The following is a 19,945-nucleotide window of genomic DNA, read 5'->3' as shown; positions in this document are numbered from 1 at the left end:
CAAAGTATTTAAGAATCCCATGTGGCTGGTGAGGCCTTGAGCTGATCGTAAGGGAACAGAGACACTTTGGTAAGGAAAGGCCTTCAGGCAGGAGGTGAAAGTGTTGCAGTCAGGAAGGACCCCGTGTCAAATACCTCTTGCTGGGCAATTTAAACCTCTCGAGCTGGCAGGCCCTTCAGAGGATGTGCTGTAACAGAAACTGAAGTGTCGTCCCCTTCTTTGTGTGGCGCAGATAGGCGCTCGAGAGTGCTGTCATTTATGAACTTGGGCTTCGCTGAGCGCGGATGCGTTCAGCCCAGAGGCTCCCTGCGTATTTCGAGTGTGCCCTCTTCTTCCTCTCTTATTTGATGCCACTTTGAGGATACCTTCCAAAAGACTGGAAAAATCCCTTAAATATACTGCCCCCTGCTTACCCATCCCCTGCCTTTTGTTCATCGTAGGTGCCACCAAACAGCTTTCCATGGCAGTCCCCGCTGCCGTGCAGCAACAGCCTCCCCGCGACCTGCACCACCGGCCAGAGCAAAGTGGCAGCCTGGTTACAGGACTCGGAAGAAATGGACAGGTGTGCAGAAGGTTAGTCCTGGGCCCCGCAGGTGGGCTCGCAGGGGAAGCCTGGAGAACAGAAACGGGAGGGGTGAATTGTGGCTGCTGCACCCTGGCCGCCCCGGCCTCCCTCCCCGACTGCCTCCACCTGTCCTTGTTCTTCTTTCTCTCCGCCGGGCCCTCCCCCTTCCCAGCCCTCCAGGGTCCTCCCCATGCGTTCCCCTCACCCCTCACAACTGCTGGATCTGCTTCCCCCTGCCCCACACCCCCTTCCTCCCTCCCGCCCGCCTCACCACCTGTTCCCTTCTTTCTTCACGAGCCTCCCATTCCCCAGACCCCTCCGGCAACCTCACGGACATGAGGGGGGCCCCCAGAGTGCTCTCTGCTGCGGGAGTCCCTCCTCCAGCTACCTTCTCTTGCCCTTGAACGAGCATATGTCCCCTGACAGCCCGCGATAGGCAACACTGTTATGTGGCACCTGCTGTCCACACTTCCCTGTTTCTCTGTGTCCACGATGAAATATTCTCACCTTACACACCACGCCCTCACTCTGCCATCTCTGAGCCTCTCACTCTCCAAAAAACTTTGCTACTCGCTCATAATTGGCCTGAGCATTTTGGTCCAAACTGCCACCAACCGTGTCCATTCTATGAGATGGTTGTCAGTCGACATTCAAAACCAAGAAAACAAGGATAGCACAGCAAGTACTTAACAGTGCTAATAAACGGATTGAATTTTTTAAATGATTTGGTGAAGATACTGGGCCTAACCTATTTTTATTAAGTTCTTTTATGAAATGATGGTGCAAATATTTTCTTACGTCCTTGCTTGGAATAATTGAAATTGGGCAATTTATGCTGATCCCAAGCAAAACAAAACAAATATAGATATAGATATTTTTTATAACATAATTTATATCAGTTTCAGGTGTAAGATTCTTTTTTCTTAAAAAAAATTTTAAAAAAAGAAAGATTTTATTTGTTTATTCATGAGAGACAGAGAGAGGCAGAGACACAGGCAGAAGGAGAAGCAGGCTCCATTCAGAGAGCCCGATGCAGGACTCGATCCCAAGACCTGGGGATCACGACCTGAGCTGAAGATGCTCAACCGCTGAGCCACCCAGGGATCTCTCAGATGTAAGGTTCTATTTTTCAACCTTGGAATTGGACACATGGGAATATGATGTAATAGATTGTTCAGGTTAAAAATATATATATATATTGTTTTGATTTATGTGTGCGTGAACTCAAAGTTGACAGCATTTTGCTCGGCCCTTGCCACATCCCAAACTCCATCTTTATGTGGAGAGATGATCGTAGGCAGGATGTGATATTCATAAAGCTGCTGCTCCGTTAAAAGGGTTTGACTTGAACATATTCACAAAACATGCAGACGTTCAAGTATCTGAACCTCATGCCAGGGAAGGAAGGGGGGAAGCTCGCTTTTCTAAAATGCTACCGTCTCCCCTCAGCAGCGGTTCTAGACAGTTCAGCCTTTCGTCTGACTCCTGCAGCCTCAGACACACTTGTGGCCTTTAGCCTGGCTGCCTGCTGTGCCGGGCAGATTTGAGACCCTCCACTGGGACCAAATCCATTCTTCTGACCAAGATGAAGAGACATTGGCTTTGACACCAGGAAAGGCCCCAGCTGGTGGGGGAGCGAGGGAGGCTTTGTCTCCCTGTGTGCTTCAGAATGCTCTGTGGCTCGTTCCTTCTTCCCCCCATCCTGACCACCCATGCCCTGCACCCTGCCTTCCCGTCTCCATCAGCATTTAGTGCAACAATTACCCCTTCTTTGGGGAACAGCCTCCTCTTTCACTCACTCTGTTCTCTGCCCTGAGACCCCAGCTCCTTCCTGTCATTTGATGTTTGTCCTCTTTGCCCTCCAGAAAAGGCATTCTTGGGAGCAAGAGGCCACCTGCTTTCCACTCGGTTCTCAGTCCTCATCCTCTCAGCTGCCCTGTGGGACCTTCTCTAACGAGACGTCTCCCTTAGGCCCCATCAGGGTTTCCTTTTTGTCTCCAACTGCTCCCCCTCTGTTGCACTGGATTCTCATCTGGTCTCCTTGGTTGTCAGGAGGATCCAGGTGGGGTCTTCTCCCTTCAACCTCCGTCATAGTGACTGTAGTTTATTGGAGGCCCATTACAGGCCAGACATGGAACGAGCACTTTCCGCATGCGGTTTTATGTAAATCTTCACAGGAGTACGAAGCAGGAATTATGAACCCTCTTTTTATAGAGAGGGAAACCGATACTTAGGTCAAATAACTAGCTCGTGTGACACTGCATATCCTAGGCAGGGCTAGAGGGCCAACCCAGGCCCACTGGATTCTAGGGACTGTGCTCTGCGCTCTGAAGATGAGAGGCAGGCTCGTCGTTTCAACTCGGGAGGTCTCTGTTGTGATGATGCAGTGGTGCCGGCGAGGATGGGGAGGGCAGTAGCAGCTAATAGGCATCAGGGGATAGGAACTCGTCTAGGTGCCTTGTATGCAGCAACTCCATCAGTCCTCTCAAAGCCATTTCACAGATGAGAACACTTGGATGCAGGGACATCAGCTCACTCTGACCCGAGTTCACACAGCTTAGCAGCAGGGAACTGGGATCCAAGCGTGGGCAGGCTGACTCCGGAGCATATGCACCATATTCCTCTCGAAAAGGCTGAAAACTCTAAATCTCAGCTCTGCATCCAGCCTGGGCTGCATGCCCAGCGCCTCTCTGGCTGTTGGGCCTGTGTGTCAGTGCTCTCCGGCGCGCCCCCGCCTCGGCCTGTCTGAAACCAGCCTCCGTCTCCTCCCCGAAGGGCCTCCAGCTGCCAGGCTTCCCTCTGTTTGTCAGGGCCGCCGTCCTCACCACCTCTGAGGCCTCAGAGGCTCCCTGAGCCTCCCACCCTGTTCATCTGGCCGCAGCTACATCCTATGATGTCCCTGAAAACACCCACCCTTGCCCACGCCCTCACCACCCTTCCTTTCAAGGTTCTGCCTCTCTGCTCAGACCCGCCACTCGCCCAGCTTGTCCTGGGTCCGCAGCCTCCTGGCTGGCATCCTCAAGCTCAGTGTCTTGCTCTGCAGCTCCAGCTCTCACGGGCTCCTGGGAAATTGCTGTTCCTGGCCGTGTTGGCAGCTCTGGGCCAGCGGTGAGCCGGCCACTGCGCTCAGGTGCAGGACGTACCTATTACCTGTCCCCGCTTTGTAGGCGAGGAACGTTGAAATGCGTGCTGGTTAAGGAGTATGTGCCAGGAGTACACAGCTGCCCTGGTGGAGATGGTTGACTAACCCCAAAGCCAGCTCTCTGTCCCATGCATACTGCTTCCTCAAGGCCGATATTTCCTAAAGTGGCTTTTATGCAAAAACTCTTTCACATGGTTCTCTGTGGGCTCTGCGGCTTTAGGCCAAACTACGTAGCCTGGCATGTGATATCTACCTTTCAGCTCTCAGGCCCCACCTGCCCTTTCATTTCAGCCTTGCTTTCCATTGACCCAACTGGACTTATTTGCTATTTCCTTGTTTTTTTATTAAGATTTTTATTTTATTTATTCATTAGAGGCACAGAGAGAGAGGCAGAGACACAGGCAGAGGGAGAAGCAGGCCCCATGCAGGGAGCCCGATGTGGGACTCGATCCCGGGACTCCAGAATCATGCCCTGGGCGGAAGGGAGGCACTAAACCACTGAGCCACCCAGGGATCCCTTATTTGCTATTTCCTGAGCATACTTGCATATTCCCTCATCTGTGCACAGGAGGTTCTTTCCCACCTGCAGGGCCCTCTCTTCCCTTCTCCACCTTTCTCTTTACTGAATCCTTTCCATCCATCCTTCAGACCCAGAAAAGATTCCACAGTCTCTCTTAAGTGAAGTCTGATGACTTCAAACCACGATAACTCTGTTTTCCAAACTTGCATGACACTTTTTTTTTGTTCTCTCCTGATCATTTCATAGAGAGTCCCCAGTACTGAGGTTTGTATTTCAGAAGTTCATCATGTAGCATCTTCTTGAACCCATAAAGCATCTGATTTACAGTTTCAATACTCAAAAGTGGCGAACCATTCATAGACCTGAACTTAATAACATCAATCCAGATCTTCTCGAGTGTTGAAGGGAATTACTTGGCTCCCATGGAAACATAATGTTGAGTTGGTTTTCTGTATGCCACTGTTGAAGACAGATATATAATAGTTTAAACATACAAATTGCTTGCAAATTTTTTTTTGCCAATATATAAATTCCATGAATCTCACTTGGTTATTATATGCCCTACACTTGGAACTGTGCTGGCTACACAGCATCTTCCATCAGTGGTACCTACACGAAATAATAACTGGATAACTTTAGATATACCTTAGTTTATTTAACCATTCCACAGTTGGACAACCTGTTTCTTTTTGGGACAAGGTAGGGCATGATGGGAAAATAAGTAAATTGCTAGATAGTTTTTAACTGTTCACCATTCTAAACTATCTCAGCAGTTTTTTTTTTTTTTCTTGGCATAGTCTTTCCTTTTTCCCCATTTCTAAAACTAGATTCAATCTTAATTTAAAGAAATTCTAGAGATTTCTTTTTTAAAGATATTTTTGTTGCCTTTGGCAAATCTTTATAATCCTTATGTATATCCAGACACTTAGGCAGGCAGTGAAGTCCTGCCAAGGATTTCATCTCTTCCACATTTCAAGCAGTAGAAGCAGTGGGGACTGGTGTAGCTTGCTCCAAGGTAAGGATTAAGCACGATGTAACCAGTACTCCATGAAGATCACTTCTGGTTTTCGCAGAATTTTCTCAACTACCGTCTCAGTTGCCAGGAAGGGAAGAGAGGTATGTACGGCTGTCACCAGGAAGTGTAAAGTCAGTCCTCGTCTCCTGACTCTCTTGGCTTCAGGTCTTTTGCCTTGAAAGAGTTTATTTACGAAGTTCTCTTTCCATTCTTTTAGTAAAAGGGTGGATGTTATTGTGATGGTTTGAAGCCCCGTTTCCAGATTTCTGTGCTACCTGCGTACACCACTTGTGTACATTTGTCACACGTATTAGGAAGCAAGACTATAATAGTCACTAGATAGGAGGCTTGATGCATGGATAATGTGAAATAATGTCCCTGGTAGCATGGTGCTTATGATACAGTTTTGTTCTTTAAATTGCAAATTAAGGGGCGACTGCCTGGCTCAGTGGGCTGAGCGGCTGACTCTTGACTTCAGCTTGGATCATAATCTTAGAGGATAGACTCCGCCCTGGGCATGGAGCCTGCTTAAGATTCTCTCTGCCCCTCCCCTCCGCACCCCCACCCCAGTCGTGCACATGCCTGCTCTGTCTCTAAAATAATAATAATATGCCAATTAAAAGGTAGACCCTTTCTAGCAAATCTCCCTTCTCCTCTGCCCTCTAACCCTCCTTCCTTCTTTACACTACTTTTTTTTTCTTTCTTTCTTTGCACCATTTTCTTCCCTCCTAACTATCCTTTCCCTCTCTATTTTCTATCCTACTGAACCACTTGAACTTGTTTTCTTAGGGGAGAGGTTGGGGCACAAGGGCATGGCCTCCCCTGAGGGTGGAGGGGATGGCAGCAGGTGCTGTCTTCGTCAGTACTCTCCTCCTGTCTCCATTGGGTTTCCTCTCTGAAGGAATTTAAAGGCCACTGACGGCCAGCAGTTGTTGGGAGAACAGCAGTAGCGCTTGAACAGCCCACCCAGACTCTATCCTGAGGCAAAGGCTGGAGAGGAGAGGGGGGACCTGGGTATGGCCTGGTCCTAAAATTGCTGCTACCCTGTTCTCCATAGAATATGCAGTGATTGGTGTCCTGGAAAGACCCTTGTAGCAGTTACTCCTCTGTTTTTATATCCAGTGAAAAAGTCAAAAATCCCCTAAATGCAACTATCTTGTTATTTGGCCCAGCTCATCTTTAGCGATATTTAAAGATTGATTCATTTGAGGGAGAAAGAGAAAGTGAGCATAAGCAGAGGGAGGGACAGAGGAAGAGGGAGAGAGAGAGAAAGAGAGAGAGAGAACGAGAATCCATAAGCAGACTCCTTCCTGGAGCTAGACACAGGGCTCAATCCCAGGGCCCTGAGATCACGACCTGACCTGAAACCAGGTGTCAGCCGCTTAACTGACTGAGCCATCCAGGCACCCCTAGCCATATTTAACAGCAGTATTTTGTTGCCTATGCTATATCTGTAAGAATTCAGATCCTTTAGATTTAATGAGAAGCAAAAATAATGTAAATGAAATTTTTACCAACATATTATAACCCCCTTATTATATAACAGATTTATGGATGTCCCCTATTGCAGGCTCTTTATAAATAGTACACATGCAAAAGTAACCACATAACTACAGGCATGTTCTAAATATTTGATAATTGTGTAATAGTACTAACTTAATATTCTTGACTGTATTTAATTTCATATACTAAAAGTCTATTTTAAGAGCGATATTTTATTATACAAATCTTTAAAAATTCTCTTTTGTTCAAATATAGCCAAAAATTAAAAATAAAATTAAAAGCCATTTCTTCATCAAACATTAATTCAAACAGAAGAATATGGTTCATGCCCATGTGATTCTGATGCCACTGGGCCAAAGAACATACTCTGAGAATCTTTGGTTGTGTTTAGTAAAACATAGATTTTAAAGAAATCATTCATTGCAACATTGTTAGTGATCTAAATCATAGATAAATATGACTTTGCATTCCATCTTATTTTTCTGAACTTGACCTTGACTCCACCCAAATTCCAGGCAGCCACCTTGTAAATTATTTTCGGAGCAGGTGGACAGGTTCCTAAGAATTAAACCATAAAACTGCTGAAGTTCCTTTGAGTGTGCTTCCTATGTGACAAGGGCCACCAGAACAGGAAAGCGAGCACACACAATTTCACGGAGATTGTGAGAGTTAGCTCTTTGTAAATAGACTTTGAATTCATTTAATAATCAATGCTTTTAAGGTTCTAAATTGGAGAAGCTTCTGTTTTGTTTCATTTGCCAGTACCATTACTACAAAAACATGGATCTAGCTAATCATACTTGCCAGAAATTGGAATTGACGGTCTTTTATCACCATCGCTGCCCCTCCCTGCCTCGTTCTAACCTATTTTTATTTCTCATTTTTCTTAGATCTTGCACACTGCCAGTCAAACCTTGTGGAACTTAGCAAACTCCTGCAGAATTTGGAAATACTTCAGAGAACTCAGTCAGCACCTAACTTTACCGACATGCAGGTAAACATCACCAAAAGGACTTTTAAGACATTAACGCAGGATTTTTACTGGATTGTCACATGAATGTATAAGTTAACATTTAAAGGGAAATAACTACATACAGATTAGTTTATGTTCTAGAGCTGTTATTAATATCTTTGAGTTCTTGGTGTCATTGTGTTAAGATGTCTGTTTTGAAATATTTTACATTGAAGTACAAATGAATAGAAATAAATATCTGAATTTTTCTTCTGTGTGTATTGCGTTAGAAATGATGGCTTTGAAGATATAACTTAGTCTCAGAATTATTGTCATCTCATTTTTAGAGACGTATTTATTTGAGAGAGAGTGTGCACACACACTTGCTTGTGCGCACAAGTAGAGGGAGGGGAAGAGGGAGAGAGGGAATCCCAAGCAGACTCCCCACTGAGCATGGCGCCTGTCCTGGGGCTTGATCTCATGAGATCATGACCTGAGCCAAAATCAAGAGCCGGTCACGCAACCCACTGAGCCACCCAGGAGCCCCAATGTCATCTTTTTATGTAGAAAAAAAATGTTGGAGATCTCTAATCCTATTTTCCTCTTGTAAAGCAGACAAATATATTTTATGATTAAGTTCTTATTCCTGCTTTTAATGACCACTGTGCATCAGATACGACTTTTGACTTACCAGCTGGTTTGCTTTCGGTGGCTAACAACGATTCTTTACTAACTTGCTGTGCTCTTTGTCTGTATCTATATCATTTGTGTGACCTTAATAATACTTTGTTGCTTTTAACTGTTTGTGTAATGTAGGCTAACTGTGTAGATATTTCAAAGAAAGACAAGCGGGTCACAAGACGATGGAGAACAAAAAGTGTCAGCAAAGATACAAAAATACAACTGCAGGTACAGACTTTACTTTTCCTTCATTCGTATTTTTATACCCTTTTAAGATATTGGTCTTTAAGATACTAGTTTTCTTTTATGTCAGTTCATGGAGGTTAAGAAATCTTAAACAGATGAACTGCTTTAAAACCATTGTTTTACAGACTGAGTTATACTTTCTAAGATAGTGGGAAATCTATTCTTCTTACTCTGGAATAAGTAAAATTAACGTAAAAGAAAGGTTAAAATCTTCTAATGTGACTACAAAGTGGCATTTTCCTTCTCATTTACCGCCTTTAAACTGTTAAAATATAATTTAACAGAAAATTAGCTTAAAAATATAGACTAGAAATCCAGTATGTTGTAATGAGCACTCATTTATATATACTAGATCCTAAAAGAGCCTTTTATGTAGTAGCTTTGTCCAAAATTTTACGTATCAGTAAAAAGGGATGAGGGCTGTAAAAAATTGGAAGTCAGCACAACTCAGGTTCTAGTCTAATCAGCTGTGATTTCCTGGCAGTATAATCTTGTGCATTTCTGTTAAATTTTCTAGGCTTCCATTTGCTCCTGGGTAAAGTGGAATTAATTTAATCATCTCTGAATTCCCTTTCAACTCTAAAATTCTATGATTCTTCAAAAACAGACCTTATTTAGCCATCAACAACCACTTTTAAAATCTGAATCATGAAAGTCTTAATGACTCATGGTAAAGTTACTTGAAATTTCTTTTGAATTAGCTACTTATTTGAAATGAATAGTTTTAAATAAGAGCATCTTCTGGTACTGCATTGCAATGATATGAAACATGGTATGATATGAAATATGCCTAAAGCCTCATATGTCATAAATCATATTACTTTCAGATCTTTAAACAAGAATGTTTACTATTCTGATCCTAGCTATAAATTATATAAACAAAGAAAAAAACCTCTGGCCCTGCTCAGTCAAAATCAGACTTAGGATTTTGCTTTTTCTTTTTATTACACTATAAATCAACCTATATTCTAATACAAAAGCGAAAGGAACTGTTTACCAGAATGCTTCAGTGTCTTCTGAATAAATAATAATTCTTTAATTCTGATTATATTGGTATTCTTTGCTTTGTAATTCTGAATGTGTAAATAACATACCGTTGCTTTGCTTCCTAACCTGATAAATTTGAAAATAAATTTTCATAAACACTAACGATTCATGTTTTTCTGGTTAGCATGTCCACATTCCATGAACACAGTTTATAATGTTCCTTCATTAGGTATGTTTTTGGGTGTTCTCTTCTATTCAGAACATTCGTACAATAGAGACAAACGGGCCAAATATCTTCACAGAAAATTTACCTAAAACTGCTTTTGACACTTTCCTTTGTGTTGGGCATGTGATTGTCTAGTTCTGTGGAGCTTTTTTAAACATGATGTCTATGGTTATAGCCAAGAAAAAAGAACCATCATAAAAATAATTGAAGGCAGCCAACATCATAAGAATGTGTATATTTGTGGATAGATTTTATTTCAGTCTCATTTTTATAAGGTATGCCACTGAACAGATTGCCGTTCACGATGGTTGTCTCGAACAGGCTAGCTGGCCCTCCAAGAATCTTAGCACAGTGCCCCTGGCTGGCCTGCGGCAGCTGCGAAACCCACCATGGCCCCCTAGCACTCAGTTTTTCTCCAGAGCAAACAGCAGGCAGCTCTGAATAGCCCTTCTAGTCACAGGCTATGCTTTCCTATATGAGGAGAGTTTATGAAGATTTTTTTTTTTGGAGTCATCAAAAGAAATTGTTCAGAAAGCATGAAAAAAAATTCAGCATTCATACTTCTACCACATGTTTGGGTAGCTTACTTTAAAATTTTTATGTATGCTGTTGTGCTTTGTTTTTATTTTGCCCATAGAATAACAAAATGGGCCTTGAGATTCTAGTTTGGATAATTTTGAGGGAAATTGAAATCACCTCATCCCCACACCCAAAGAAAACTTTAAACGAAAGTAAGAGATTTTTAGTTCTGACTCCAAGTGGAAATCGGTAGACTTGGGGGTGGCAGTGAGCTATTTATTACTTCCAGAGAAATCCTGCTTCCACTTAGACTGCTCAAAGGTATTGGAGGGTGTATCCTGCAGAATTTGGTACTATCCCTGCTCCTTTTTTGCTCACCTGAACCAGCAGGGCTTCCAGGAGCCCTTAGGATACTCATTCTTTATTAGTGGGAAGTCACTTGGAAGTTTCTTCAACATGCACACTTGGCTGGGGACTCATAAAATCAGCCAGGGATGCCCATGACCAATATAAATGTCTTTACTCAGCATTATTCTCCTTACAGAAAGGAATAGCATTTATTGTTGTTAGTGGATCAAACATACCTACTACATTCTCTCACCCTAATACACACATTTTCCCCTCCCTGACCCTGGGAGTCCCATTTGATGGCCCTCCAAGAACCTAGGCACAGTGCCCCTGGCTGGCCTGCCAAGTATTTGTTTTGAGCCCATAATCATCTCACCCCTTGAACCACTTTCTCCGTGTCATTGTTGCAGCGAACCGGAGAAGCTTTGTAGTGAGCGGTTCACCGTTCATCCCCGTGTTGGTGGGAACTTGTGGTACACTGGCCGCTCGTGCAGGACCCCAGGCTGTCCAGTGGTGGTCGTGCTGGCTATTGTTACTGCTGCTGCTCTTAATGATCCTGGTTCACTGAACTTTGCATTCAGCATTCTGCAGTAATTCTTATTTTGAAATAATTATGGAAATCGATCGCTTAAAAAATTGACCTCAAGAGAGCAGAAGTGAGTGAAGAACGTGTTACGCTATATGTTTGAGGTCTTTTTCTTAGCATAGGTTAGACTGTACTATCAATTTGAATATGAAGGTTACGTTTTTAGATCTGTAGCCATATTTCTTACTAGACGCTAGCTGTTGAGAAGCTAGCCTCAGAAATCCTTTGTGTGATTCATTGAAGGCTTCTGTCCTAGAAAGCTCTGCTGAGATTACCTTTTAGATAAAGGACTTCCTCCCAAGCTTCAGAGTTCTGGTTCTAATAAAAATCTCATTATCATCATTACATGGTAACAGTTTGACTGTGTTTCCAGTGAGGTAGAGGAGGGCAAGAAGGGCAGGGTTGGTCAAGGGTTGCTATGAATGGGAGAGCTGTTGGTTTCCTACACGACTAGTAACACGAATACTAGATCCCTAGTTGTTGCAGAGAACGAGGAAGCCTGGGGTAGCTGATAAATGTCATTCATGTGTAGCTGTCCTAGATCCCACAGATGCTCAAATTATACTGAAGGGTAAAAATAAGTTTTTCCCCTGTTACTTACTACATTAGGCACAAAGGGATTTTTGTTTAGAAAACGTTGTGTGGAAAACACGTTATATATGTATGTGTGTATACAGTGAACGTTTACAGAATGCGTGCAGGAGATTTATGAATGTGGAAGAGAAATGCAAATGTAATGGAGAAACTGTGAAGGGAATTGGAGATACAGGAATTTAAAATATTTTTCTATTGTTCCAAAAAGACTAAAGCAAACATCCTGCTTTTGCTTAATCTGCACTGTTCGGTGACCCATAAGTACATCTATGTACACACTCACGGGAACTGAATTTATCGCTCACAACCATGAAGAGTGAGGTCTGTCAGATGGACAGATATAAACTTGAGTGGTCAGAAGGAAGCATAATCCTGTCCACCAGAAAGAGACCAGAAAGAAAATTCTAGGCTTCTTCTGCTGGTTTATGCGCAGGCACATACCACTATATGAAACCTCTGCTTTCAGGTTCCCGTAGTTGATTCTTACAAGGCATCATCCCGACACACTAAGGCCATCGAGTGGTTTTCTCCCCTATGTTATGTGGCCCGGGCTTCCTCCTTGGAAAATTCTCCAACCAGGAAGTCCCAGCCCCATTCCTAATGTTGAATCCCAGAGAGCATCCTAGTGGGGGAATAAAGAACAGTGAAGATTCCTGGTACCGTTCCCTCTGTACTTTTCCTCCTGGCAGGAAAGAAAACCCTTCTGCCTATGTGATGGGAGGCTCCCATTGCAACGTGTTTGTTTTAGCCCTTGCACATTATTGAATCATTTCTTCCTGAACTTCGTTTTATCTTTGCTCCCATCGGTTGAATGCCTTTGGTTTCATATGACGTGAAGAAAACACTGTGCAACGTTTATTTTACCTTAAAACCACAAGCTCTTGACCCAGTCAGAAGTTCCCGTCTCCTTTTGGGGTGGGGTCATAGCCACTAGACCTGAGTGTTTGGGTTCTGGAATGAGAACAGTGGGCTCTTCGCACAGCGTGAATGCCCCTTTGGGCACTTTTTGGTGCTGCGATTTAGGGAAAAGTCAACTCCACTTAAAAACTCTCCCTCTCCCTTGTCTGATTATCTTTCGTCCCCCCGTATCCTGTCCTCTCCCTCCCCATCCCGTGTCTCCCCCCTCCTCTTCTCTCATTCACTGTCAGGAAGGGCCAGCTGCGAAGGGCCAGTTCAGCACCGCCCGGCGCCGGCAGAGGCTAGCGGCAGCAGTGGCTACAACAGTGAGTGGATTTCAATCTCCAGTGGACATTTAATAAGAATGAGAAACTGTGTCCGAGTGTCGCCTCCCCTGTTCCAGCGGTGCCACTTGTGTGCAGTGGCATCCGCTTGTAGTGCCCTCCTGTGCTGGCCTAGCTCTCGCATGTTCTGTGGCTGTCTCTGCATGGCAGGTGTCACGCACACGGGTGTCTGTGTCCGCGATGGAAAGCTCCCACCCCATCCAGCTCTGCTGCGGGCAGTGCAAGAAATAATGTAACTTCGAGGTTGGGAAACTGAGTACAGCTCCCTGTGGTGTGGAATTTCCTAAAATGATACGGTTCTTTTTTTTTCCTTCTTTTTGTCACATTGATATTGGAACCTCTGCTAACTGATTTCTGTTTTTCTAAGAAAAGTCATGTTACTACAGACATAAATTGTGCTTTTTTTGTTGTAGCGTTGTGACTATTTGAAAAGAAGGTGAGAATAAAACTAAGAGAGGGTAAGAAAAGGTGAATTTTGATGTCATCTCTAAATGGCTACCCAAATTACACCTAGCAAGGGAAAATCGTTTTCTGGAAAGAATATTGAGCTGAAAATCAGACAATGTAGTGTGGAAAGGAGAAAACCACAACGTTAAATGGTGTTTCATATATATCTAAGGTTTGTTCTTTAAGAGAAAATAGGATGGGTATTAGGAGGGTAGAGTAAGTATTAAAACTGATAAGACAAATAACCTAAATTTTAAATTGAATAGAAGCTGTTCAGAATAGTGAACGATGCATGCAGAATAGGAAATAGAATATGTAAATACAAGAATCCTTTGCTGCATAAAAGCACATCATAATATTTGCTTAATCATGACATCTGTCAACTTTTTAAAATATGAAATACCAAGTTCTTAGCAATCATAGATGTTAGTTTTGTTGGCTATTAGATAGTATTTGCTGAATTAACGGTAGTCCTGCTCTTGCCGATGGTGAAATATACTTGAAAACTAGAATTGGTGAAAAATACGAAAAGGTTTTGGCTGCATTGCAGGAGAACGGATACTCATGAGAGGATTCCTGGTTTTCTTTTCATTAATAACTGACCCTTGTATATCTGGCTACTTAGCTGGATTTTAGAGAGAGAGAAAATTGCTTTTGATTATGAAATGAACCAGTGACTTGGGAGTTTATGAGGGAATTGCTTCTTAAACTCACAGTTTGGTGAACAGTTGAACAAATTAATGAAATTGATATCGTAATTAGTGTATATCTTATGCACATATGCATAACATACGACACTGACGTGATAACAGATTGTGCCAAGAGATACATGTAAAATTACCTAAATAGTTCTTAGTCTTTCATTTATAAAATTCAGAAATCCAGATGATTATCAGTATGGAAAGGAAAGGTCAGTCATTCTGTGAAAATACCTGTGTTTCCTTAAATGATATAATACTAAGGAGGCATGCAGGGAAGTGATTGTGTTTCTACTGTGTTTGTTTTTTGATTAAGAAACATACAGTGAATATAATAAAACTGAGATTAGAGCCTATTTGAATAGAATGGATTTATATATAAATATATATATTTTAATGGGAACTAGGGAAGAAAAAGCTTTTAAAAGAGGAGAGTATTAATGCCCACCTCCCAGGGTAGCAGGGACCACAGAAGTTAAGAATAGCTTCCAATAATTTCAAGCATCGAATGAGAAAAGTTGGGAACATTTAGTAATGTATTCAGAAATAACTAGAGGAAATAGTTACTCTAAGCCCTGTAGGATTTATAGCTTTAATTCCATATCAAAGCATAACACCATTTAGCAGGACTTTCAGCTTGCTGCCTTGGCCCCTTCACCCCTCATTCACATCACATAATGGTGATTCAGCCCCCGCCCCCATACCTCTTGGTACAGTGTTCCTTTTAATTCCCCACCTTCCCTCTTCCCGACACTAAGTTAGCCCTTATATTTTGAGCCGATCCTATCCAACCCAGTACCTTTTACCTAGAATTATTCCAAATGACTCCTCCTTACTTCTTTTCATCCAGTGCGATATGGGAGGAAACCCATTCACATATGTGGGGCAGCTGAGATTTCTCCCAAAGAGAAGTGTACCCAAAGGAGATGTTTCAGAGCTTTATTCCTGTTGATTCTTAGCACTAGAGCCCAAAATGGCTCACTTGGAACATCAGCCAGACCCAACAGAATTTGGGGGGGGGGGGTTGGAAAAAGAGACATCCTGGCCCTTCCCCCAGAGAACACCAAGGGTCCCAGTGCAGCCAGTTCTCCACACGAGGATCCCTGTACACATAATGCAGAGGAAGTGGAGCAGGAGACGTTTCACATGGGCTCCGTAAGCTGCATATGCTTAGTATCTCTCTTAGGCCTGCTTTTGTCTGTTCCCTTTCTCCTTCATGTTTACCATTGCTAAATTTCAGCACCCCAATTCCACTGTCAGCCCATTCTCTTTTAACTTCTTTATAGACAGGTGTTAAAAGCACCTCTTAAGATCCCCATTCCAAACTGCAGTTATTAATACCAGAATATTCCAGGATCAGGTCTCCTCCCTGGCACAGGATTTCAGGGAAGCCTTGGACTTCTTTCCTGGGCAAGGATGTAAAGGCTGTAAATCCAACATTGAGGATTCTCGATGCAAACAATGAGAGCTGTAGACAGCTCCCACCCCGGCTATCGCTGACAGCAGACCTGGCTATCACTTCAGTGTTTGAATCCCATAAACCCAAATCGATGACCAAAAAACTGAGTAAATAAATCCCCAGGCTGAAGAGACATTCTGTTAGAGTTAGATTAATACATCTCAATTTGTATTCTCGGTTGCATTTCGTGAATTCTTCGATTAAAATGACCCATTCCAGATACTTCTTTTAACAGAAACAGTAGCAACATTAACATTTTCAGTCAGAAGTATATAAAAACTAAGTTCAGTTGCCCAGGGAACTGTCTGATTGCAGTCCGAGTGGAGCATTCCAAGTCTCTTTCCCTGCGGGTTATATACAAGATCATTTTTACTGTTTTAATTGCCAGTTTAAACTTCATTATGTTCAAAAAAAATAAATGTGCACCATGTGTTTTTTCTTCTGAGCATCCAACTTTCAATAGGCCATTCTATAAGGGACAAGTGTGGGTCCTCACTGGAATGTCTGGGCCTCTGCTGCATCATGGCCTCCCCCGGCCTCCTTGCCTCCTCTCCTACTTCATACGAGTCCTTGGAGTGCTGAGGGCACCTGAGTGCAGACAAAATCCTTTTCCATGATCCTCAGTGGGTTATGTTCCCCATCCCCAGACACCACCATTTTTTTTTTCTTCAATGCTCTTCTAGTTCTGTGTATCTGGAAACCATATCCTTAAATCTGCACCCTCCCTGATCTATGCATTTCCTCAAGTCACAGTTTCTCCCCCGATGACTTTCCTGATCTCCGCCAACCTCCCCATGGACTCTGTGTCCCTCCCAAAAGGCTAAGGGCTCACTGCTCCATCTAGATTTTGCATCACCACGCTTAAGGTCAGAAAGTCCCTGTATCTATCTTGAAATATTCTTCTACATCCTTTAGAGGCATCCCCAAAAGACTTTAGTCATGATTATCACATAGTTACCTGGACAGGACCCTAGCTCATGGGTGAACCCGAGGACTTTGTTTTCTTCAATGGTTTCCCTGCCACATTTGTGTCTCTTCTCTGGAATGGCCCAAAATTCTGACCCTGTTGAGATAACCGAGTTGTGGACATGTCCCCGTTCAGTGTAGCCAAGGTCCCTACCAAGGCCCAGATAGAGTTACTTGGTAACTCCAGATACCAGATGCTTTGGAATATCATGTATTAGCCTGCTTAGCTTAGCTGAATTCAGGGAGAAAGCTTCATGCTCACTTCCTTCCCCAGTAAGCCTTGGATAACTTTTGAGATAATGACTCCTTGCCACTGCCATGGCAGATCTATGTCCAAAGGACACCCCCCCCGCCCAATCCCAGCTGCCCTCACCCAGGTCCACAAACTACTGTTCAGCCTAGATTTTTCTGATTCTCTCCATCTCTCCCATGTGTCCTCAGTACACAGGTACATGCTCCTTTTCCCCTTCTCTCTCTCCCTCTCCTTCCCTCCCTCCCCCGCACCTCCCCCCACTTGCTCTCTCTTCTGTCAGGAAGTTTAAAGCTGTATCAAAACAGGAGAAAAAAGGAAGTGGTTCTGAACACGTCTACATCAGACAGGCGTATTTCCTGTTAGCTCGAAGGTGTGAATTACCCCTTAATTTATATAAAATTCAGCTTGTAGAGGAATTTGAGAGTGATTCTTGAGGATAACTGCACGAATATCTGTGCAGTGAGAATTAGGAGAGGTTACTGGTAATCTGATGTACAATGGAAATCGGTATTCTCATTTTCCAAGAATGTTTGGCTGATGCCATTTATAATGGTCAGGTGTCACCTTCTAGAAGGAAAAGGAAAGGTCCTTTGCCCCCACCCATCACAAGCCTAGGGCAGATCCAGGGTGGGCAAGAAACTACCTCTAGCCATTTGGGAAAATCTATAGTAATATGACTTTTTTTACTTAATGCTTTTCAGTATTGGCCATTTCATAAACCGTGTTCATTTGTGTAACAGTGTCGTATGTGACATGCAAAGGTAAATGACCGTGATTTATATAATATGTATTTCATTTACAAATCTCTTTTAATAAGTCAGTTTCAAATTTAATTGAGTTGCTTTAAACCATGATTATATTTACTATTAAACTCATTAATGTTTTATGTAATGGCAGCGGCGCGAGTAAACCTTTCTGTATACGTGCCTCTTGAATTTTCTACCCGTACAGTAAGCCCCTGCTCCAGGCTCAGATAAAGTGAGCATGAAAAGGCCTCTGACACAAGTACCCAGACTTTGTGAGAGAGTTTCAACTACCATTTCCTGCCAGTAATTGTGTAGATACAGCTGTGGGTGCAGAGCTGAAGCTTCTCTGGGATTATGCCTTTGCTTTCCTGTTGTTCTGTGGTCATCTCTCCCTGTAGCAGGGAAAAGCCAGTGAGTCCACGGCTGTGCTAAATCTCCCATCAGAAGTGAGACTCCTTCCCACCCCAACCACCTGCCAATTACATGAGTAGCGAGTGTCTCTAAAGAAACCTAGTATTTAGAAGAAGGGATGGGATCTTTCCTGTGTAAGAGAACGTGGATTGATGTCCTGTTGCTCTTTCCTGATTTGTGTCGTCCCTTTCAGGTCCCTTTCAGTGCGACCATGTCACCAGTTCGCTTGCATTCCTCCAACCCCAACCTTTGTGCGGATATTGAATTTCAGACTCCCCCTAGCCACCTCACCGACCCTCTGGAAAGTTCAACGGATTATACCAAGCTTCAAGAAGAATTTTGTCTCATTGCACAGAAAGGTAACAACGAATATAACGTGCCCTTTAGAGAAGCTCTCTTCTTTGGTGAGAGGTTGCCGTTCACATTTCCAGCCTTGTCCAGGCGGTCACGGTAGAAAGGCGCAGTAGTGCAGATACTATTTGGAGTTCAAGATACAAAACTCAGTAGGATATGATGCCTGCGTCCTGGGAGCACGCTCATCATAGATTTACAGTTTTGAATGAATAAAGAAGGTATCTTGAGGGGGGAGAAAAAGGAGGAAAGACAGAGTCCTCCTAGGCAGGCCAGCACATACTACAACACAACATCTCTTTTTGGTATCTTTAGTTATCACTTAACACATTCTTGCAGGTTGTCCTTAGCAAGGAATTCTGTTGCCCTTGCTCTTTTCCTTAATTAAATAACACTCATTGATTATAGTTCAGGCAGGGCTCAGGTAGGCAGTTCTGTGCCATGTGGCATGGCCTGGGTTCGGTGATGCTCGGTGGAGGATGGGCTGGGCCGAAAGATCCAAAGTGGTTTCACCTATGTTCCTGACATGTTGGTGGGATGGCTGCAGGGTCGCACACAACTGTGTCCCTGTCCCTCTCCATGACAGCTTTGGGCTCCAAGGGAATGGAATAGACTGAGATGGAAGCTGCCAGTCCTTTCAAGGCCAGCTCTGGGACTGTCACAGCATTGTTCCCACTGCATTCTGCTGGGCAGAGATTCACAGGCCAGTTCAGAATTGAGGGGAGGGGAAATTCAGCCCACCTAGGAGTCACATTTTTCCTATTAAATTTTCAATAAGGCATGTTGCATAAGTTGAGCTATCAGCCACAAGAGAGCGGGGTATGATAAGTAAGAGGCAAGGGTAGTAGCTTGTAGGTGGACTGAGCAGCCCTGTCTATGTTTACCAAGAGCCTGGGTTCCAAATTACTACCTGCCACTTCTGCTATAGTATTTATTTATTTTTTTTTAATTTATTTTTTATTGGTGTTCAATTTACTAACATACAGAATAACCCCCAGTGCCCGTCACCCATTCACTCCCACCCCCCGCCCTCCTCCCCTTCTACCACCCCTAGTTCGTTTCCCAGAGTTAGCAGTCTTTACGTTCTGTCTCCCTTTCTGATATTTCCCACACATTTCTTCTCCCTTCCCTTATATTCCCTTTCACTATTATTTATATTCCCCAAATGAATGAGAACATATAATGTTTGTCCTTCTCCGACTGACTTACTTCACTCAGCATAACTGCTATAGTATTTAAATTTCAGTTGCTGAAGTTCATTTTTTGACTTAAGATAGTACCTTCCCAGGCCTTGTCTTTTGAAATGCATTATCTCATGAAGAAAGATATACACTGTATGGTTTTCAGTCACTAACATCTTATTGTGAATTAATCACATTTATGTACTCTGAGGCTGTTGGTAATAGGCGATAAAGTATTCTTGAAAATGTGTGCTAAATGGGACATCTCAAGTACCCCGTAATGCTCGAGAGCCTGGTGGCTCAGGAAA

General features: G+C 43.3%; 1 protein-coding gene across 19 annotated transcripts in view; it reads left to right on the top strand.

Annotated features, from left to right (window-relative positions):
- OSBPL6 (oxysterol binding protein like 6) overlaps nucleotides 1-19,945 on the top strand; it is a 208,390-nt gene that overhangs the window by 153,154 nt on the left and 35,291 nt on the right. For 12 of the 19 annotated variants that reach the window (XR_012023837.1, XM_072811108.1, XM_072811110.1 and 9 more), the window contains 5 exons: nucleotides 441-573; nucleotides 7,636-7,739; nucleotides 8,514-8,606; nucleotides 13,033-13,107; nucleotides 18,299-18,464. Coding sequence is in view for 18 of the 19 variants with exons in the window: in XM_072811108.1 (XP_072667209.1) it covers nucleotides 441-573; nucleotides 7,636-7,739; nucleotides 8,514-8,606; nucleotides 13,033-13,107; nucleotides 18,299-18,464 (571 nt within the window). In the remaining variant the exon portion in view is untranslated. The remainder of the gene's footprint in view (nucleotides 1-440; nucleotides 574-7,635; nucleotides 7,740-8,513; nucleotides 8,607-13,032; nucleotides 13,108-18,298; nucleotides 18,465-19,945) is intronic. The other 7 variants (XM_072811125.1, XM_072811120.1, XM_072811117.1 and 4 more) reach the window with 3 other exon arrangements.

This window comes from Canis lupus, chromosome 34 (assembly GCF_048164855.1).
Source record: "Canis lupus baileyi chromosome 34, mCanLup2.hap1, whole genome shotgun sequence".
NCBI lineage: Eukaryota > Metazoa > Chordata > Mammalia > Carnivora > Canidae > Canis > Canis lupus.
The sequence above is the reverse complement of the archived record's forward strand: the minus strand, read 5'-3'. Positions and strand labels throughout refer to the sequence as shown.